At 49.2% G+C, this 22166-nt stretch overlaps 2 protein-coding genes across 6 annotated transcripts in view; both read left to right on the top strand.

The window, feature by feature from the left end:
- The first annotated feature begins 52 nt into the window (after nt 1–52).
- Nucleotides 53–6493, top strand: SFXN2 (sideroflexin 2). 5 transcript variants are annotated; one of them, XM_064144483.1, is made up of 12 exons: nt 53–130; nt 946–1118; nt 1428–1598; nt 2575–2673; nt 2822–2897; nt 2975–3060; nt 3704–3764; nt 3836–3902; nt 4426–4475; nt 4781–4830; nt 5071–5118; nt 5515–6493. In XM_064144483.1, the coding sequence occupies exons 2-12, from the start codon at nt 958–960 to the stop codon at nt 5612–5614; spliced, it is 969 nt and encodes a 322-aa protein (XP_064000553.1). In that variant the 5' UTR covers nt 53–130; nt 946–957; the 3' UTR covers nt 5615–6493. The 5 variants fall into 5 exon arrangements, with proteins under 5 accessions (XP_064000553.1, XP_064000557.1, XP_064000558.1 ...); XM_064144486.1 differs by lacking the exon at nt 53–130 and adding an exon at nt 203–509; XM_064144484.1 differs by lacking the exon at nt 53–130 and adding an exon at nt 203–524.
- A 2471-nt stretch (nt 6494–8964) lies between these two features.
- Nucleotides 8965–22166, top strand: part of WBP1L (WW domain binding protein 1 like) — a 73975-nt gene continuing 60773 nt past the window's right edge. The window contains exons 1-2 of the mRNA XM_064144478.1: nt 8965–9065; nt 9805–9846. Of these exons, the coding sequence (XP_064000548.1) occupies nt 9015–9065; nt 9805–9846 (93 nt within the window). The 5' untranslated portion in view covers nt 8965–9014. The remainder of the gene's footprint in view (nt 9066–9804; nt 9847–22166) is intronic.

The following is a 22166-nucleotide window of genomic DNA, read 5'->3' as shown; positions in this document are numbered from 1 at the left end:
CCGGGCGGCGCGGCGGGAGCGTGGGTGTGGTTGTTCGGTTCGCTGTGATTGGCTGAGAGTGGCCACGCGTCGCGGTTCGCTGCGGGCTGCGCGGGGGGCAGACGCCCGGCGAGGGGTCCGGGGACGGCAGGTAGGGCCACGTGGGGCGCGGGGCGGGGCGGGGGTGAGCCGAGCCGAGCCGAGCCTCGGCGGAGCAGGCGTCTTAATGCTGCACCACGGGCAATGTGCGGGGCAGTGCCGTACCGCTCTACCCCACGGGGAGCGTGCCGTGCTGGACAGTGTGACGGGGAACACATAAGGCCATGGAGCGCTGCAGGAAGCGTGCGCTGCAGTGCCATGCCATAGGGGGATGCAGTGTGCTGGCGTGGGGGAGAGCGAAACAGTGTTGCAGAGGTGGCCTTCTGTTACCGAGAACGTGCGATGCCAGTGCCATAGGAGTTACTGAAGGAGCTGTGCAGTGCAGTCACAGGAGGGTGCAGTACCACAGCAGTTGCAGGCAACATTGACGGGTACATGTAGTGCAGGTACGGGAGGGTGCAGTGTAGTGCCAAGAGGACATGCGGTGTCACTGGAAGACAGAGCATAGTGCAAAGGACACAGTGCCAGGCTGTATGCATGTGAGTGGGGGATGCAGTGTAATACTCCAGCAGGGAGTGCTTGCAGGGTAGTGCTGTGTAGCCCTGTGGAGGGGGTGAGCTGAGCCCCAAAGCGTTGTGCAGCAAAGTCCCACCATAAGGGATGGACAGTGCAAGCTGAGTGACCACATGCAGGCAGGAGGACGGTAGCAGGGGTGCAGGAAGTTTCTGGGCTTAGGGCTGCTGAAAGTCCAACTTACCCGTTAAATATAAACCTGCCACAGCTCTCACCCAGTTAACCTCTCCTGTGGCTGTGGCAGGCCCACACTCAACACGGGATCCTTCCAACCCGCCTGTTGCCCCTTTGCAGACCTACACTGAAATGGCATCTATCCCCCTTGGCTTCAACATTGACATCCCACGCTGGGACCAGAGCACTTTCATGGGGCGCCTGAAGCATTTCTTCAACGTCACTGATCCACGGACAGTGCTGGTGCCAGAGAAGGAGTTGGACCAGGCCAAGGCCGTGGTGGAAAGCTGCAGGTGAGGGGCAAGGGTGCAGCCAGGGCAGGTGCCGTCATTGTGCCTGCAGCTGTACCTTACTACACTGCGTGGCCACAGGGGGTATGGAGGCAGTCGTTCCCGATGGGCATGCTGTGACAAAACATCTGTTGGAGTTGGTTTTGGGGAACTTTGCTAGGCTTCTTCTAGGACACTCAAGCTGGGACAAGTTTCCCTCGTGGGAGATATTTCCTCTGCCTTTCAAGTTTGGTGCCCAGGGCTCTGTGCCTCAGTGGTACCAGGTGCTAGCAGGTCTGTTCAGCTCCCCCTTTATGGGCTCTGGACTTGTAGGGCCGGGCTGGTGCCACCAGGAAGCAGCCAGGAGCAGCTACTTTATGCCAAGAAGCTCTACGACTCAGCCTTCCACCCTGACAGTGGTGAGAAGATGAACCTCATCGGAAGGATGTCCTTCCAGGTGCCAGGGGGCATGGCCCTCACTGGATGCATGCTCCAGTTCTACCGGTGAGCCCCTGGGGATGTGTGCCAGGATGGGAATGTAGCCCCGACAGCCCCCATCCCCTCAAGGAGTCCCTATTGGCTACAGCACAGCCAGTCTGCCTGTGGCCAAGCTCCATGTCGCAGTGTCCTGTACCTAGTGCCCTGTATCTAGTGCCCAGCCTGTGTTGGAAGCATCACAGATCTACTCAGACACTGGCATGGCTGCATATGGTCTTTGCCTTCAGCTCAGCTCCTCCAAGAGCCACTGTAATGATTAATGTGTTTAAGTCCTCTGCAGCCACTGATCTTTCTCTGTGGACCATAGTGGCCTCAAACCAAGAATCAAATATGCCTCCAGGCTGCTCCAGCATCCCCAGCCCTTGCTGACAGCGCCCTGCATTTCCCTTCTGTAATGGCTGCTGCAGGGCAGGAGTGATCCTGTCCCCAGTGCAGAGGCTATATGGGACAGACACTGCCTTTCCCAGTGGATCTCTGTCCCATCCCACCCCTGTTTGTTAGTTTGCTAGTTGCTGGTGAGGTTCAGCCCTGGTGAGACCCCATGTTTCTGGTTCACCCTTTTCCCAGCCCGTCTCCACCCTCCTGCATCTGAAAATTTGCTCAGACCCACATGTCCCCATGTTCCTTTCTGTGCCATCTCAGTGTCCTTGAGACACCAGTAGGAACCCAAGCGTCCTGCTCACCCTCAGAGCCACCTCTGTCCGTGTGGTCCCCTCCTTGCTGGTCCTGTTGACAAAGGCTTATCTCAGCTCAGCAAGATGCCTGCTGCCCAGCTGAGAGCTGGGTCTCTCACCTCTGGCTAAGCACTCTGCAAGTCTGGGCCCCCTGCCCTCTACCGTGCTCCTAAACGCCCTGTGGCAGATAGGACTCCCGGGGACATTTCATGTTTCTGCCACTGACTTTGGGGGACACTCAAGACAAGGATATCTTGGCTGTCCTGCCAAGCATTCCTGACAGCCGTAGGATGCTCTTCCTTCCACAGGACGGTGCCTGCTGTGGTTTTCTGGCAGTGGGTGAACCAGTCCTTCAATGCCATTGTCAACTACACCAACCGCAATGCCGCCTCCACTGTCTCAGTGAGGTGAGTGTGCCCCAGCACAGGATGGGGACCCTCTATATTGGGACCCCTTTGGATGTCCCATAAAGACTGTGCACCATCTTGGGCACTGAAGGAAAAAGATAAGTCAGAGTTGTTTCTGTTCTACCCTTCTTTGGAAATCACTGTCCAGGCAACTCGGGGTAGCTTACATCACAGCCACTGGTACAGCTCTGGCCACTGCAGTGGGACTCAACCTTTACACCAAGGTACACCAGGATGGGTCTGGGTGGGGCAGCTTGCTGCACTCTGCCCTCCTGCACTGACACCAGCCTGTCTCCTGCAGCGAGCCCCCCCATTGCTGGCCCGCTGGGTGCCCTTTGCAGCCGTGGCTGCTGCCAACTGTGTCAATATCCCCCTGATGCGTCAACAGTAAGTGCCACGTATGACTGGGGTGCTTGAGGGACCTGGTTCCCTCCAAAGGTGAGCCAGTGGCTCCTGGGCTGCCTGCTCACCCTGCTGGTTTCCCATCTCTTGGGCTGGAAAGGGGGTGAGGATGGGAGGGAAGTGAGCCAGGATCTGTGCATTCGTGGTGCTGGGTCTCCGGTGGAGGGTGCTGGGTGGAGTGCCTCAGCCTTCACTCAGAGCAAGAGTGGGATTTTGGGCTGAGGATAGCTGTTCTGGGCTGGAAGATCACTCAGATCCATAGGTCTTCTGCATGTGGTCACAGGAGATCCCCAGTCCACGATGTTGTGGTGCTAGGACCCTTTAGATGGGGCCCATGTGGAGATCTGTGGCAGCTGTTCAAGGTCCCTCACAGGGAGCTGGGATGCTGTACTAAGGACTCTTCTGCCGCGGGTGTCTGTCCCCTCAACGGCCAGCCCCTGTTTGCAGCCATGCCCTGAAGATGGCAGCATCGGCTGGGCTGGGGACTGCAGAGCTCTGGGGACAGCTGGGGCAGCTGTAGCAGCACAGCACAGGGGACCCTCTGGGCACCCCTCTACCCCGTTGCCTTGGCATCACTCATGACTCACTGACCATCCTGGCCCTACTGACGACTGCCTGTCCCCCGCAGAGAAATCATCAACGGAGTCACAGTGACAGACAAGGACAACAACGAGCTTGGCCAATCCAGGGTGAGTCTGGGGATGGGCGTCCAGGCAGGGGCATGACGCATCTAGGGCTGACCTACTGCTTTTGTTTGCAGAGGGCAGCAGTGAAGGGCATTGCACAGGTTGTGGTCTCCAGGATCACCATGGCGGCACCAGGCATGAGTAAGTGCAGGGTAGGAAGGTGGGAGAGGCAGGCTGGGGACTCCCTCTGGGACCCAGTATCTCTCTCTTCCCTGCTTCAATTTCCCCCAGGAAGAAGAGGGAGGGTGGCCTGGCATCCCGAGTGATATTTGGTCTTATGTCACTGATAGAGCTGATCTCCACATCCTGCCATTCCCATCAGAGTTCCCCAGTCCTCTTTATCCCAACTTAAAGCCTGTGAGGCGAGTGTGCTGCTCCCATGGCAGTTGAACTCACTAGGACCCATAGACCGATATTCCCTTCCCCTTGCAAGACTTTTGCCATGCTGCAAGCCAAGCAAGAGAGACAGGAGCATAGACCATGCTGCTCCTGTGATGGATGGATGGATGGATGGGTGTCCTGTGTCAGGTTCTTGTCTTAAGCAGGTACCTAGTGGCCTGCAGCACAATTAACTGCTGCCATGGTCTCTAAGAGGATGGTTCTGCTGGGGCAGCCTTGCAGGCTGGCTTGTAGCAGGGGCCTGACCTTTTGTCTCTGTACCTAGTTATTTTGCCCATCATCATGGAGCAACTGGAGAAAATCCCCATCATGCAGGTGAGTGCACATTTCTCCTGTGGTTTTCCAGTGAGTCTTGAGGTGCACCAGTCCTACTCTCCATCCACTGAGATGGTGGGAATACAATGAAGGAGTTGCAGAGCCTGGCTTGATTTGTCTGCTATTCAAGTTACCAGTACACCAAAGATCTTTCAGGTGACATGAAGAGGCTGTGGAGGGTGGCAGGGGCCAGTGTTACTGCAGAAGTGCTGGGCATTCAGCCCCACTGAGGGAAGAAATGCCCCCAGTCTGTGAGCAAGGTTTGTGGTGAGGCTGAGGACTCACTCCTGGCTCTTCCCTTGCAGCGGATCCGGGTTCTCCATGCGCCTCTGCAGATGCTGCTCTGTGGAGGCTTGTAAGTATCCTGTTGCTTGAATACATGTGGGTGCCTGGAGTGTGGTTCCAAGAGATGCTTGAAAAAAGACCTCTTTCCCAGCAGGGGTGTGGAAAACTTCTTGCCTTTCAGCCTGGGCTTTCCCCAGTTATTGGGAGTCACGTTGCATGAGCAGCCCCTCGAGGGCTGAAATCATTGTGGCTGTGGGGTAAATGGGTTATGATCCCCAGTGCTAATACTCAGCTCTTCTCTGTCCCACAGCCTCCTGTTCATGGTGCCAGCAGCCTGTGCTCTGTTCCCTCAGAGATGGTAACTGTCCCATTGCTTACTCATCCTGTGTAGGACCTTGGGAGCCTTCTTTCTTCCCTAGCTCTTCTCCGCCCATCCCAGAAGCATAATAAGCACCCATCCTTCAACCCAAGGCAGCACCTGCCTGTGCATGCTGGCACACACAGCAGGAGAGCATGTGCCTCCTCTGATTTGCAAGCTCTGTGCTAGGACCAACAGAACCCCCAGTCTCATTGGTAGCCCTCTGCCCCTAGCATTGGGAGCACTGGATGCTAGATGGGTAGTGGGTCTTGACATGAGCCTGAAAGATCCCAGGGACTGCAGGGGACCTGGAATGAAAATGGAGAGAGAGGGTGGCTTGACTGGTGGTCAGGAAGAAGGATTGCAGTTCTCAGTGTCTTTCCCCTCTCCCTACAGTTCTCTGGCAGTGGCTGACCTTGAGCAGGAGCTGCATGACAGCATCATGGCCAAGCATGGGGACAAAGTGCCATATGTCTATTTTAACAAGGGACTGTGAATGAAGACTACCTCACGAGCTGTGACGTCCCTTTAGTCCCCTGTGCCTGCCAGCTCTGTGTCCCCTGATCAGGGCTCAGAGGCACAGTTCAGCCAGATCTGCCCCCCAGCCCAGCACCCTCTCTGCTGCCTCCGTCCCCTGGAGGGGCAGGATCTCACTCTGTGTGCCCAGCTTGCAGCACTTTGGCTCGTCCTGAGCCTCCTCCTCTATGCAGCTGGTTGAGTCTTTGTCTCCCCATGTCTCTTGTGCCCTGGGTGGTGGCTGTGCATCCTGTGCCTTTCTCCTGCTTTGTGCAGGACAATCTGCCAACTTGTCCAAGCTCATGTCACTGGGTTTGGCCATGCAAGACATCAGGTTTTCTTCCTCGGGGCTCAGAGTACAGTCCTACCTCCAAAAGCAGGTGACCTGTCATTGTGCCAGGAGCCAAACCACACTGCTGCCTTAAACCACCATAGTGGCCTCTTGGCAAGAGCTGGATCATGCCTTGGCACATGGGAAGGCACTTGTCCCCTTTGTACAGGGAACACCCCAAAGTCCAGGGACCAAAGCTTGGACCATGCCTTCGCTGCTCTCAGGGTCATGTTTTACTTACTTTCCAATTGCCACAATCCAGGAGCAAAATAGCTCATTGTTTTTAAGCTGTAATTTATGCAGCCTACCCATTCTTCTGAGCACAGCAGCCAGCTGACACCCTTGTTCTGTACCTCACTGTTGCCATGGTAAGACCAAAGACCTGCAGGTTTGGACAGAGGGTAGGAGATGCAGTAGTTCTGAAAGTCACAAACCTGTTGAGTTATGAACTCATGCTCTGAATTGCAGCACAACAAATGACAGAGAGGAGGACTGGAAAATAAAGTGTGATTTTTTTAAAAAACACAACCGTGGGTTCTGCTTTTGGCTGGTCTCTGTGTGTGTGAATCCTTGGACAGGGCTGGTACATTGGTCTTACGCCTGCCTTGAAAGGGAAAGGTGAGGGCTCTGGCTGACCAGGGCCCAGGAGAAGGAGGAAGAGCTGTGAAGCTCTTCAAGGGCTGGCATGAGTCTGGAAACCCTTGGGCATCCCATGCACGCAGCCTTCCCTGAGAGGGCTGCAAACAATCCTGGGGCAAGGGATGAAGGGAGGTGACAGTGCTGTGCTCATGGTGGCTCATGTCCCATTGGGGGTACTAGTGGCACTAGTGGCATGACCCTTCCTACCCCTATGAGCGCTGTTTGTCTTGGCCAGGCAGCGTTTGCAAGGTGCTAACCTAGATTTGCCGTGAGGTCTCTCCCATCCCAAAGAAGAGTAGCTTGAGCTTGTAGCAACCTATCTTCAGAGGAAGAGGGAGCTCCAGAGTTTTGCCCAAGTTTTGGCCCTTAATCAACTCCGTCTAGGCTCTCTACTTGCTGATAAACATCCCTCAGTGTGAGAAACATTTTCCTAGCCAGCTGTATGATGTAACTGCTTGGAGAGTACCAAGGCCCAGGATATGGTCCACACTTGATCCTCCAGCTAGGGGTGTGTCACATCCCCAAGAGCAGCAGCACCCCTGCATCAGCTGAATGTCCAAGTGAAGACACAGGGTCTGTAGCCAAAGGGCTTTCTGCTGTTAACCACTTCTACAGAAAAAGCAGTCAAACTCAAAATGTACTTCTTGAAGGGCTAGGTTGTATCCTCAGCAAGTTTGCTTCTGCCTAAGCTGCAGAAGATAAAGTCTCCAACTGTGTGTAGCTACAGCTAGAAAGTGGCACATGAGCTCTGAAATAATTAATAGGTCAGTGGGAAGTAAGAAAATGTGTTCAAAGTTGTATATCTGTTCCCTGGACATTATTAAATGTCTTGTTAATGTGCAATTAAAATAATAGATAAGCATATGAAATGAAACAGATGCCAGTCCTGTTGGGAGTGGGAAGAAGCCACAAGGAGACATCCCTCATCTCTGCTTTTCTTAAGCTCCTTAACTCAAGCTGCTCTTGCCCTGCTGCTTTGAGCACTTTCAGAAAGGTACCTGTAGCAGCCTGGGGTGTGTTTGGGTCCAAGGTGGTCTGGTATGGTCAGAAGCACAGTGATGGCTGTAAAAAGATGTGCTGCAGCACCCTAAAGTTGCACATCCCCTGTGTATTGCAGCCAAACTCTTGCTTGAGTTTGCAGTGCAGGGAGGTCCTGGAAGGGCAAGGGGCTCTGACTCAGTGATGCTGGGGTAACAGCCACCTAAAGCCAAGGCTGGGACCACGGTGGGAAAACCTCAACAGTTTTGTCAGTCCTTTTTTCCTTGTCCTGCATCAGAGTAGCAGTGTGCAGTGAGACCCTCTGAAGAGCTATTGCCATCTCGCACCAACTCTCCTCTCGCCCTGGGGAGTGGTGCATTGTGCAGTTTGTTTCTCTTAGCCAGAGAAAGAGGGCTGCACTGAGTTTAGAGGATTGGCAAGCCATCCTCAAGCCAGACCTCCCCCTTGAGCTTATAGTAGTGGATTCCCTCTTCAGATGAACATGGATTCATGCCAGCTGACAGTTTAGCTCAGTGGGGTTTCTAGGTTTCTAGGTTATAGCTGGAATCTCCACCAGAGGATTCAAGTCATCTGAACAGCTCACGCTGCTCCCATGTTGGGAGATGGTTGATGCGCTCCCCCAGACCATAGTAACTCCCCAGCCTGCCTCAGTCTCACTGGGGAGCAGAGGGGTTGCAGCCAGGCTGCGGCCAGCAAGTGCCCATGCTGCCAAGGGTGGCTCTGTCTAACCCTGCCTCCGTTTCCCACTGCTGTTACAGAAAGGAAACCTCATTGCCAGGAGTCAGGGCTGGACTCATCTCTGTTTGGGAAGAGCAGCAGGTGTTAATTGCTCTCCAGCCATGAGTCACACCTGATCTGGGCTTGCCCATTGCTCTGTGCATTCATCCGCCTGCTCCCAGCTATGCCTCTAATGTTTAGGCTAGCTGAAAACAGGAATAAACCTCCTTTAATGTCTGTGAGTGAGAAGTCAGTGTTCCAGCATGTTTACAGTCTCCCTTCGAATGATAACCAGACCTAAGACATCATGTTGGATTGTAGTAGAGCCTGAGGAAGGGGCTGGGAAGGTATGGGAGGCTGAAAGTCTCCTCTGAGGCATCAGCAGCCCCAGTAGGCAGGCTTGGCTTGCTGCTCCTCACCCAAAAGCTGGCAGAGGCTTGTGATCTGGCTGCCTAATGAGAAGCAAGCAGGGTGCATGTGCAATGGGGTTAACACCTGCCAGCCCACACCAGCAGCAGGTGGGTGAGCTGATCCAGCAAGGTTAGGTGTGCTCAAGTATTCCCCTAACTGAAAACTGCCAGCGTAGGAGATAAGCTGATACACTGATCATTTTCTCTTAGCATGTTATCTCAGCAGATGATAATGCCTGTCATGCCAGTCCAGCGTGACAGCTGCTGGTGCGGCAGCAGTGGCGATGCAGAAAGCCTCGGCTAGTAGCCCAGACACACGGGCCGTCTCTCTCAAGGTATGGCTTGATCCGGCTGTGGTGGGAGAGCCTCCTCTCTGCTCTGCTCTCGTCTTCCACGGGGCTGGCGCCAGCATATCGCTTCCCACTGGGGTGCCTTGAGTCTAACTTCCATGCCACTGCTGCCATTATAACACCCTCTCCGTGTCAAGCTCTCCGGTGTGCCCAGGCTGAGTAAGCTGTTTCGGCTAAGGGCTCGGTGGGTACGCTGGGGAGGAGTCTGAGCAGGGATCACAGCCACTGTGACCAGGTGAATGGGGGATGAGCACTTGGCTGCTGTTGAGAGGGAGGCCTTAGCAGGCCAGAGGGTGCTTGCACACCCCTCTTTTTCTGTTACTCGCTTCTGCCTCTGGGGGTGCATTGCACTGGGGGTGCATTGCACTGCGGTGCAGGACCGAGAGGCAGCCCCCAAGCCGCTGTCCCACCAGTTCCGCCACTCACAGTATGGCGGTCCTGAGGCGCCGCCAGGCTCCCTCCCGGTGCGCCACTCTCAGGATGGCAGCTCCCCGTGCACAGACGCTGCCCCGCCCGGTTCCGCCCTAAGTGACAGCTTGCTGAGCCAATGGTGGTGCCAGCAGTGCGCCCACTGTCCAATAGGTGGCCTTCTGGGTCAGACCGGCGCAGGGGGTGCCCCCTCGGCTCCCGTCCCGGGCCGCAGTCGGGTTGGGGAGGCGGGGAGCGGGGGGTGGGGGGGATGGCAAGGAGGTGCCGTTCCGCCATGGCCTTGTTGTTGTTCCAGGCCCTGCCCGAGGGGCTGCCCGCCAGCGTGGAGCCTGCCAAGGTAAGGGGCTGCCCTGGAGGGGCCGCCCGGGGGGCGTCTGGGGTCGCACCGTGCCTTTCGGCCGTGTCCCTGGGGCCAGGACCGGCAGTGGGAGGCCCACAGGCGTGAGGAGGCAGCAGTGAGCGTGGCGGACTGTGCCGTTCCGGGTGAAGGAGGTGGCCAGTGGGGCAGGGGGTCAAGCTGGGCTGGCAGAGGCAGGAGCCTGTACGGAGTGCCTAAGGCTCTTGGGGCGGGAGGAAGAAGCTTTTGGGGGCCTGCCTAAGTTCGGGGCGCCCCCTTGACTGGAGGAGATGCAGAGACTTGAGTTTGGGGGTGCTTGGTGGGAATGGATAGGTCTTGTAGGGGTCTAGGTATGGGCGGCAGTGCTCCTTGGAGGTCCTTTGTATGGCATAGTGACTGCAGGACACAGAAGAAAGGTGTTTGGTGATGGCTGAGTGGAGATTATGGGAAAGATGGCTGTAGCGAGGGCAGGAGGCTTGAGCTGGCAGGTGCACAGGGGCCTGTGGATGGAGGTGCATGTGTCTTTCAGGGGTGGCAACAGGGAAGAACGTGGCCTGTGAAAGAACAGTGCTGAAGGAGGTTTGGGATGTGCCGTGGAGCAAGCTAGTCAGAGGACATGGGTCAGCAGAGAAATGGGACTTGCATGGAGCTGCACAAGCCAAGTGAGCTGCGCTTCCCATGGCAGGAACTGTGGTGAGGAGGTGTGGTGCAAGCTTCTGCATAGAGGGAAGGAGGAGGGAGTGTGTTTCAACTGGGATGAGGGGAGCTAGGCCTTGTGTTTGTAGGCTCTGGCCACCTGTTCAATATCATCTTCATGTTTATAAAGGGGTTTAATGAATTTAATTATTTTTCACCTGTTTTATTATGTACCTATTATATTGCAATGTGTATTGGTCAGATTTCACAGTATCATCAGGGTTGGAAGAGACCTCACAGATCATCAAGTCCAACCCTTTACCACAGAGCTCAAGGCTAGAAGTACTTGGGTAACCCAATGAGGATGCCTGTGAACCTCTCCTACCTTCATCTCTATGCTCAGTGTCGCTTGGAAACTGGCCAAACAACCTGTGCACGACCTGGATCTTATTGCTGATGGAGTTAAGATGTCTTTTTCACCCTATGTAGAATGTAGATTGAGTGTGATGACTTCTGATGTATTACTATAGGGTGAAAACTGTAGATTGTGTTTACTGAAGGTCCAAACCAGTGAGATGCTGTGACTGTAGGTCACAGATGCTGGGAGCTGCACAGCAATTAATGTCACAGGGGTGCAGATTGGGGGATGGCTTTTCTGGAAGGGGTCCATTGCAGAACTTCCCAATACTTAGGAGGAGGAAGAGAGGAGAAGTTTGCCTGTGACTACTTATTTTCCTTCTTTTCGGGGAGCTGAGAGCACCAGAAGTACTTTAAGAACTGTAATTCTCCATTAGTAGTGCCATCATGAATCTCTTTCAGCTGTTCTGAAGCTCGGGTTTGACTGCTGCTGCCCTTGGGAACCAGATGCTGAGTTATGTGTGTTTTGCATGTTGTCTGAACTGCCTTTAACAGATGGAAATCCTAGTGCTTGCTCTGCCTTATCTGCAAGCTGAGGTACATAAGCTAAGTATCTGTAAGACCATTTCAGGTCCATTTTGCTCTCTGGCTGTAGTAGTATTCCAGCTGCTAGCAATGGTCAGGTATTATCAGACATGGTAGTTTGATAACTTGGTAATTGGACTTGATGATCTTTAAGGCATTTTCCAGCTGAAATAATTTTGTGATTATCTGTAGATTATCTGTATGGAAGCCATGAAAGTCTTCAACTCTGTGCATGCTAATGTGAATACCATACATGTTTTGAAGACTCTGGAAGATGGTCTTTGCCTTTTACAGCTTATGTTAGTCAAGAAGCTGGTAGAATAAAGTAATAGGAAGTGGAAAAGAAGGAAAGGAAAAAAGAGGAGGGCATGGAAGCAATCATATAGCTAGGTTGCTTGTGGAATAGTTGTGTACATGACTTTTGGGTGTCTTCTCCATTCAGTGCACCAGAAATAATCCTAAAATAATATCTTTTGAGCGGTGCAGTCTGTGAGTGGAGGAGAAGTGCTTTTTCGGCCTGTTGTCTTTAGAGCACTTGGATACACATGCATCTTTTACTCATTTTCTTTTCATAGTCTGTCTATATACAACTCTTGTGGTTTATTTTAGATCTTAAATGTAGACTCAGTCTGTCTAAAGGCTGGTATAATCTCCCTGCATAGTAGAGATTGACAGCTACCCACTCAAAAATTACAGTGGAAATGTAGGATCTTGAAAATGAGAATGTAAGAAAACTTTGTTTGCTTTGGTATTGCCTTAGAGTTTGTTTTTCTCAGAGCTGATGAGATTTTAGGGAAGAGCTCCAATGGGGGATTTCTGGACTTGGAAGATCTCTGCACCAAGGGTTCCTGTGTTGCTGGCTTAAACTCTGACAGCATTTGCCTTTTGTTCTCTCCAGACTGTTCCTGCTCTTACTGCCTTTTTTGATTCTGCCTACTTCCATCTACCCTGCAAACACTTGTCATGCCCTGCTTGCTTCTGCTGTCTGGAGGAAGTACTTTTTCAGGGTTCATATCTCCTTGCCTCTAAAAACTGCCCTGCAGACCTGATGGTCTAAGGCTGGGAGGTGCTGCAGGAAATGTGTCCTCTAAATAATTCAGGAGGTGGAGCTGTACTGCCTAGCTGCACTGAGCAAACATTCCCGAGAACATGCTGTACTCAGCAGTAGGGTCTGATTTTTCAGGTTAAAATAAGTCCAGGCTGCCTAGGATCTTCAAAGATCTTTCTTTTTACTAAGACTTGTATGGATTGGTGGATGGAGGAGAATGAAGATAATGAGCTCATCACCATCCTGAGTCCAGGTTGGTTTTAGTGACTCCATAGCTATTCATTGCAGTTTTCCTTGTAATCAGATCACAGCACTCTGTTAACTGGATTTGAAGCATTTATCAGTAGGTTATGGTCAGAAGTGTTGCAATTATGCAATAAAATCAGTATAAATCAGGGAGGAGAAATCTAACCATGTTCTGTTGTGACTCTGGGTGCGTAGCCTTAACTGCACACCTTAGCTGGGTGCTGCTCTCTTCGTTTGGGCGAGAAGGAAGTGAGAAAATAATGTGGTTTAAAATTTGCTTGATCAAATTCCTAGTGAAACACTTAGAATGTTTTTAATTTCTCTGTTGTAGTTTGTCTCTACAGGTCAGAATAAAGGTTATTAACTATCTGTCTGTTTCCTATGCCTGCAGCTTTGTTATCAGGTAGTTTTCTCATCTGCTGCTTTCTTTAAAACCAAGAGATTGAAGTGAATGTTAACTATGCAACAAGTCTGCAGAGTCCATCTTTCTCTAATAAGATGTTTTTGAGCCAAATTCTGTCAGAAGCATGCACTTCTTAGAGTGATTTCACTCCAAAGTAAAGACTTTGCTTGAGGATGCATCCTTTCTCTAAGGAAGAACTTGGTGTGACTGTTGTGGCGAACACCCCTATAACAGAGAGTTTGTGTCCGGGGCTGTGCTCTAGCTGTGACCACAGCACAAATACAGAGTTAACATGCTTTATTTAAGAGCTTGGCTGCATTTGGACCCTTTTAGAGCATCGCTTCAAGTAGTTTGTGAACTGAACAGCCAATTTTCAGTGATTCTTCTGTAAGTGAGGCTCATCTCTGAGTGTGTGAGTTTAAGACTTTTTTTTATTATCAAGTAAAAGTAATTAGTTGCAGCCTCACTTCTATGCCTTCTGAAAGGCATCATAACATACAGGAGGAGAACTGTTTGTGTATATATTTTCTTTGCTGTGATGTCTTTGTGACTCTGGGGTTTTTTTGCTTGCTAATTTCCACGGTTTTGGCAGGAGGCAGCAGAGATCAAAGTGCGTCTTGTACTTGCTCAGAACAGGAACCTCTAAATATCTGTGCAGATTGGATTAAGGACTGCTTGTACAATGATGATGTACTACTGTGAACTGTCTCATCTGTAGAGCATGCTTTCCCACTGATGAGGGACTTGTATTTGTAAGTTGCCCTCACAGTGGCACACATTGCTGTAGGAATTTCTCCTTGCATCTTGTGCACCAGATGGAAAACTTGATCTGAAAGTGTCAGATGCATCCTGGGGAGAAATCTGGCAGTTTTCTTCAGGACAGTCGAAGCATCTCTGTGACTGAGACCTGTCATTGCCTTTCTGAGAATTTCCCTGCCATCCTCCAAATATTAAGAAGAATATAACACTGCTGTAAGAATGAACGTGGCCAGCTTTTGTGGAGTCTTGCTGTGCTGTGGGTGAACCTGAAAGGCAGCAACTGCTAGAGCTGTTGTGATATTGTTGGTGATTTTTCCATCCTCCCAGCCTTTTGTGAGTCAGGCATAACTGGACCAGGTCAGCCTTGTCTGACTAGTGGCAGCATCCAGTGCTAAGGGTTCTGCTGGGTGCCATGATGCTGGGGTACCATGCTTCTGGGTGCTATGCTGCTGGGCATCAGATGTCTTGCCCAAAGTGGTGGTACTGCCGTGGGCCCTTCCAGTAAGATGGAGGGATGAATGTGCTCAGTGTTTGGCAGCTTTTTTCAGTGGCAATTACTCAACCGCATGAACTCCTTACTTTGATTCCTAGAAGTACTGCTCCCCTGAGCATCCTCCATGGTCACTTTTCTGCTTAGAAAAGTGGGAAGTGTGCTCTTTTGTGTAACTGTCAGCCTGTTTAACCAGTGTTGTGGTTCACTTTTTCTTTTTGTGGTGTTAGAAAGGCACTGATGTAGGAAACAGTTTGTGTGAAATCTGGAAACACCAGGACATCCTCTGAACTAATGGGCAGTACATGTAGTAAATGTAAATGGTCCACCTTTTTCTTTTTGCCTTTTCTTCCCTTTATGTCACACGGGGAGAATTGTCAGGGTTGAGCACACATCAGCTAGTGGCAGAAAGCTAGTGATGGGCTAATTATCTTCTGGCCTACTTCTCCCCTGAGTATTGTCTGTGCTGTGCTCCTTTGGTCATGGTGGTGCCTATGCAAATGTCTCCTTGAGGCATGTCCTGCAGTTTTAGTGACACTGAGCTACACGTGGCCTTTTATTCTATCTCCTGATAACGTGCACTGGGTTTGGGGTGTTCCTCTAATGTGAGCTGCCTTGTTAACTGCGTAGGAATCTTCTCTGCTCATTAAAGCATTTAGCCAATGATTTTATGGCTGTACAGCCTTCTGCCTTGCATTTATTTCAGTAGGTTCATGAATCCAAGGTGACCAGGCAAGCTGCTCCTCCCAGGATTGCACTGCTGTTTTTGCAAAGTGGAGGAAAGGACTTAGCATGTCAGAGACATCTTGAAAGCGTTCTCTAGGGTATGGCCATTACTCATGGCAGGGCATATTGCAAGACAACCTGATTGTGCCAGGTTTTGGAATGTGCCACTTGGAAGAAAAACAAACATGGAGGGTGGGATGGTACTCCTGGATGACTTCATGGAGAGGGGCTGATGGGGAAGCCAAGTCTCTCCTTCCCTCTGCTGTCTTGTGTGATTGGAAGAGTCAGGTTTTGACATGCCCATTCGGGGATGCTGTGACAGTGAAGCTGTGACAGCTGATTGCCTGTGAACAGTGCACATAACAAACACGCCTGGAACAACAGCTGGCTGAAACAACAGGCTTGCCAAGCAGGAATTGCATGCCTGTACCTTTCCTGTGACAAGAAGCATGTTGCTGTGGCAGTCACAAATGATGCTGTGCTGTGATTTAGTAAATACTGTTTGACTGTCAAGGAAGGTTCAAGGTGCTGCAGAGACCTGCTGCTCATCTGCTTGGACAAGGAAGAACTTGATTTTGCTCTAGTGGTATGAATATCAGTGGTATCACTGCCTCCATTATTATTTTTAGATGACTGCTATAGTCTCTACCATGGGTTGTAGAACTGTAATGAGGCCTTTTGCAAGGGGGATGCTCTGCTGAGTGCAAGACTGAACAATTTAATGTCAGTGTGGCCAGTGCTCCCTAGTGTGATGTGCCCTGAAAAACATCTGCTAACAGAAAGGAGAGACTTTGTTTTATGTAGAGCCAGCTTGTGGTGCTGCTGGTTTACACTTTCCTCTACTGAGCCAGTATCAGTCCACCTGCCATCACCCAAGGTCAGTCCAAATCAGCAAACAAAAAAAAACGATGTGAGAGGTGGGTTGTGTAGGAGATTTACATGCAGTTTCCTGACTTCCTTCTTCCCAAGCACTTTTACACTAGGATCCTGAAAACCAAATCCAGACACAGACAGTATACTTGCTGGCAAGAGGCAGCTTAGGCATGGCTTTTTCCATCTAAAGTGCTACTAGCCTCTTGCTGATCACAGTTTTCATAGCTGTACATGGGCATGGCAAGCAGCTGTCAAGCTGTGAAGTGCTGAATTTAGGGAAGACATGAGAACAGGGACCTTTCCTTCTCTTGTGGCAATTCAACACCTCAGTGAGTGTGGTCCTTAGGACTAGCAGAGTTCTTCTCTTTAGTCTTCATCATTACTATGAAATAGAAGTTAATTCTAGTGGAAATGTGCTTTTGTTTCATCTATAGCTCTGGTGTGTGCACGACAGTGAGAGACATTTCAGAGGCATCTCAGGAGCAGAGATCTATAGGATTTGTTTTGTGTTGGTTTGTTTTTGAGCTCTGTGAGGGATTATGATCAACATGAAAACTAACCAAAGCTTGTCTCTACTTGAGGCCACATGAGCTTGTCAAGATACTAATTTGCTGAAAGTCCTGCAGTGGGACAGTGACTTTAGTTGGAAAATTGATTTTGTTAGTGCAGAAGAGATATAGTTCAAGGAAGGGGATGAGCTTTATGTGCTTCTCAGTGTCTGTTTCCCCAGTAATTAACTTTAAAGCCACTGACCAGCTTGAACCACATTTGATAGGAAGACACCTCAAAGAAGCATAAGTCAATGGAATTCCTGAAGACAGCTAGGCATAGAGAGACTTTAAAAGCAAAAAAAAACCAAAACCAAAACAAACAGATGAAAAAGAAACAGGGAAGCACCGCTGAGTGAGAAGCTACAGTTGTGAGCTTATTAAGCACTGGAAAATTTGTGAGTCTGTGATGGACTTGATATATGCCCTAGCTTCTGGAAAAACTTCAGTCGGAGCTCACAATTTGCTAGCCTGAAAAGTCAATCAGCCTTGTGAAACAAACTGAAGGAAAGTCAGACTTAAGGAGCTCCAGTTGTTACAGAACTACTTTTACTTTTCCTTCCTTCTTGCTGGCAGAACAGCAACTTGAAGGCTGATAAGCTGTAGAAACAATTACAAAGAGTGCCTTTTGCCAGGAATCTCACCAACTGTCTTGAGCTTTCCCTTAGATAAAACGTGTTGATCATTGCCTGTTGGAAGTGGGGAGGAAACTCAAGCATTAATGGCATGCCAGCAGACAGTGCAGAGGCTTTTGGTGAGCAGAACTGATTCAGTCTTTTCTCTTGTCTTCTGGCACACAGATAGGACCAGCAGGTCAAGTACTGCTATCTGCAAGAGACTTTTTATTTAACTTAATATGGATCTGGAGCTTTATAATCAAGACAGCCTGGGATAATGCTGTCAGTCAAACAATAGCATAGTTTACAGCCACACTAGAAGAGTGCAAAATATGGAGAAATACTTGCCCTTGCCAACCTCTGTATTCCTGACTCTCTGTAATAAGCTTTTTATTTGCCAAGTCATTTGTATGCTTTTTTAAAAGCCTTTTTCTTTATGTGGGATCCTCTTTAAGTCCCAGGTGGTGGATGATGGCCAACAAGAAGCCGTGGGAGCTGCATGCCTTCTGCCTCCTGAAGAAGATCAGGCATAAAGAATCCCCCATGACAGCCATCCCACTGGTTGTGGGCAGAAAATTGGTCCCATGGAGCTAGCAACCTGCTGCAAAAGCACCTTTTAGAGCTCTTTGAGCTATTTTAGAGCTCAGAAATAACAAGAGTTGGAAGTAAATGGTGTGAAATGAAGGGGTTAAACAGTGGCTGGCGGAGCCAGGAGGTAGAGGAGAAGGTCTCTAGGAGGTGATAAGTATTGTAAAGACGGGACAAAACCTTTTAAGAAGACAGCATATCTTCAAGGCCATGCCACTGAACTGACTCTGTCTCATCCTGTGTATTAATTGTCATTTTAGTGGGAAAATGACGAAAAATGCTTCCCTTGAACCTTCTTACAGGGAGAAGAGATCTTTACTCTGTGCTTGGAAAGTGTTTAATGCAGTTACCTGCATGCGTGTGAAGGTTGTGTCAGAGCCTTTTGTAGAATAACTCCTCCTTCCCTTCCTGGCTGTGTAATCCTGCACTTGCAGACTGCTTATCAAACAGTGGGTGCTGAATAAGAGGACGAGAGTTGTGTGTGTACTGTGTTGTCTTCAAACTACCTTGTCCTTTGGACTTTGCCTTTTAGGAGAAGCAAAACATACAGCTTGCATTTGACTCTCCAATCTTTTGTGCTCTTCAGCTTAGCTAAAACAGGCTTGCAAACATCTGATTGTCTCCACTCACACTTAGCACTTGGACACTGACAAAGCTTGTCTTGTGTCAAAAATAAGAGCTTTTCATTTTCCTCTCTAGCTATATTCTTTTATCTTTGTATTACTGTTTTGGTTTTTTTCCCTTTCCATCCTATTAGGGTATTTTTAGGTCACACCATACTTGATTGTTATCACAGAACGTTAGGGATTGGAAGGGACCTCAAAAGATCATCCAGTCCAATTCCTTTGCAAGAGCAGGTCACACAGGAACACATCCAGGTGGGTTTTGAATATCTCCAGAGAAGGAGATTCTACAACCTATCTGGGCAGCCTGTTCCAGTGTTTTGTCACCTCACAAAGAAAAAAGCTTTCCTTTATGTTCGTATGGAACCTTCTATGCTCCAGCTCGCACTCACTGCCCTTTATCCTGTCATTGGGCATCTCTGAGACAAACCTGACTCCATTCTCCTGACACTCACCCTTCATATATTTATAAATATGAATGAGGTCATCTCTCAGTCTCCTCCAAGCTAAAGAGGCTTCCTCAGCCTTTCTTCATAATGTCTCTCATGTTTACGGCTCATTGTTTTACTGAACTTCTTGCTTTTCTGCTCTGACCTGGTCTCTCTGTACTTTGCAGACTATGTGAGCATACTAAACCAGCAGAGCACGTGGTTAGGCTGTGGAAGCAAGAGTTGGGAGTTTCCTCTTGGATTCATTTAGTACTTACAGGCACATCCCTTTACTGCAAAATCCGAGGATCATCCTGCCATTAAAAGATGAACTGAGGAAGTCTGGAGTGATTTTGCTCTTCTCAGTGTTGTTTTTTGTTGTGAAACCTGTAGTTTGCTTTTGCTTGATGGACTAGCAGAAGTGGCAGCTTTGCCTTTATTGTCAGCATGCTGTGTGTTTACTGAGAAGTGTCCTGCCAAGAAAACCTTAGGTTAAGGGACTAGACAAAATTTTTGTTGCCTTGTTTCACCTTTACTGGGAAGTGACTTCAATCCAATGCCAAGTGTAAGACCTTGCTGAATTCCTTGCATGGACAAAACCAAGACAAATATTTATATATATATTTTAATCCTTTAACAGAGCAGATCAACTTTGGGAAACAGAAAGAGTGACACTGATGGTTTCTTGTCTGTGTTGTACACATATCAGTGTAACCAGGACTCTTCTTGCTGAGATCCTACTCTCAAAAAAAATTAAAGTGTGACTGAGTGGTTAAATACATTGAGTGTCCTAATAAAACATGACTAAATTAGTGTATGAAAGCAGTAAGCATTTGGGATTTGATTTGAGACTGTAGAGATCTACAAGGCAGGAAAACAACACCAGACAAGATGTTCACATTGCGCATTGGTCTGCCTGGGTACTGTGCCACTTACATCTTGATCTTCTGCAGCCAAGAGGATATTTGTGTCTGTGAAACTGTGTGCCTTGTGTGAGTGTAATCTGAAGGCTGGCTGAGCTGCTGCTGCTGTAGCCATTACCACACTGTCAATACAGAAAAAAAGTTAGGTTTTTGGATCTAGAAGTCTTAAGCTCTATTGACGTTTTACACTTTGGGACATACTCTTGAATGAATGACTCCAGCTTTTGTCTTTGTATCCTTGCTAGGAGAGCACGTTTTTACCAGCTAGCTTTTCTCCCACACAGGCACTGCCTGCCCACAGTTCTTCTGAAGGCATTTCTCCTTCAGGACAGGATGCAAGGTAAAACTTGCTTATGCTTTTAACTACTGTCGTTCATTAAAGAAAGAGACTTTAACAATACTGCTCCTATCTGGTTCAGCCCAATTAACTTGCTGATTCACAGGTCTTACACTGCTTCTAAGTGTGTCAGCTTTCCCCCCATCCTGACAGCAGGCATTTTGCAGGTGAGGGCTCTTGAGCATTGAGTGTCTTGATAGTTTACCTAATCTGACAAATTAGTGCAAATGTAAACAATGGGGAGAAGTGTTCTTAAAATAAATTTCTTTGGTTTAGATGTGGGTGGTTTTGTTTTTTTGTTTGGAGACTGAATGTATAAATGTTATTATTTTTATTTTTTAAAGCTGCAGTGTGTTCCTGAGTGATTTCTTTGACATGAGTACATTTTGCAAGAACTCTTTTGATCCTGGTTTTACACAGAAAGCAGCTTCACATTTCCCATTGAAAAGGGGAATACTAAAATGGTGAATGTATGAAGAACTGTGGGGAGTTTGTGTCAATACACTGGGAGATTGTGTGATACCAAGTGTACAAACACCGTGTAACTTCACTCCTAGCTGGACATCTGGATGACAGTCTTCAGATCTAAATTATTAATTGTTAACCAAGAAACTCCTGGTTGTCTTCTGCACGGTTTCGGTCCAAAGGTTTTCAATGCCCTCAAGTACTATGGTCAAACTTTACCCAATTGTTGTAATACAGTTTTATTGTTCTTCTTTTATTCTTCTTCTGGACTTGAGTAGGAACTATTCTTCTATTTTCTGGAAAGCATTACTGTAAATAATCAACATGTGAAGACTCCCTTCCAACCCTGACTGATTCTATGACAACAGCATGTAGGTATGTAGACTTGGGACTAAACCAGCAGGTTCAGTGCACAGAGCTGTGAGATGAGAGCCAGCTTGCCGAAATGCAAACAGAATCTGCAAAGGGACTACAGAACTCAAACTGGCAGTGCACACTGTTTTGATAGATTCATTTTGGCTTGAAAAATCCTCAAGTATTTAGAGTGTAGTCTCTTTTATAGATGCCTGAATTGCATACCAAAATCTTTGGATGGCCATGAACCATGTGAGACTGCCATGCATACTTTGGGAAATGGAGAGAGGGAGCCCAGAGCAAGTTGGCAGCATGTCCTGTCCATTGTGGGATGGTGTTGGGCTGGGTAGGCACAGTAAGTGGCTTCTAAATGCCCCTGAGATGTGGACGTCAGCACTCAAGCTTGCCTTGCTTTCTTTGGCAGCAGAGAATTTTACTACCCAGCTGTTGTGAAGGCTCAGACATCTGTTTTAAGGTCTTTAGAGGATGGGATAATTTTTATAATACCCAACCTTTCTGCAAAGGGTAAGGTGATCTTCTGAGTCTGAGGACATTTTATATTTGCCCACTAAGAGATGTCTTCCATTTCCAAAGAAGGCCATCTTGCATGTCTTGCTATTTCACATTCCACCTTTTATTTACATAAGAAAGCTTCTATTTTGACTATTTTGTCCAGTTCTGGGCCCCTCAGTTTAGGAAAGATGTTGAGATACTTGAATGTGTCCAGAGAAGGGTAACAAGCCTGGTCAAGGGTCTGGAACACAAGCCCTATGAGGAGCAGCTGATGGAGCTGCCCTCAGGTAGTTGTAGACAACAATAAGGTCACCCCTGAGCCTCCTCTTCTCCAGGCTAAACAATCCCAGCTCCCTCAGCCTCTCCTCATAGGGCTGTGCTCAAGGCCTCTCACCAGCCTCGTCGCCCTTCTCTGGACACGCTCAAGCATCTCTATGTCCTTCCTAAACTGGGGGGCCCAGAACTGAACACAGTACTCAAGGTGAGGTCTAACCAGTGCAGAGTACAAGGGCAGAATGACCTCCCTGCTCCTGCTGACCACACCATTCCTGATGCAGGCCTCTGGCTCTCTTGGCCACCTGGGCACACTGCTCGCTCATGTTCAGGCAGGTATCAATCAGCATCCCCAGATCCCTTTCTGTTTGGCTGCTCTCCAGCCACTCCGACCCCAGCCTGTATCTCTGCATGGGGTTGTTGTGGCCAAAGTGCAGCACCCTGCACTTGGAGCTATTGAACCCCATCCCATTGGACTCTGCCCATCTGTCCAGGCGGTCAAGGTCCTGCTGCAGAGCCCTTCTGCCC

Source organism: Pogoniulus pusillus, chromosome 6, assembly GCF_015220805.1.
Source record: "Pogoniulus pusillus isolate bPogPus1 chromosome 6, bPogPus1.pri, whole genome shotgun sequence".
In the NCBI taxonomy this organism is placed as follows: domain Eukaryota; kingdom Metazoa; phylum Chordata; class Aves; order Piciformes; family Lybiidae; genus Pogoniulus; species Pogoniulus pusillus.
The sequence above is the reverse complement of the archived record's forward strand: the minus strand, read 5'-3'. Positions and strand labels throughout refer to the sequence as shown.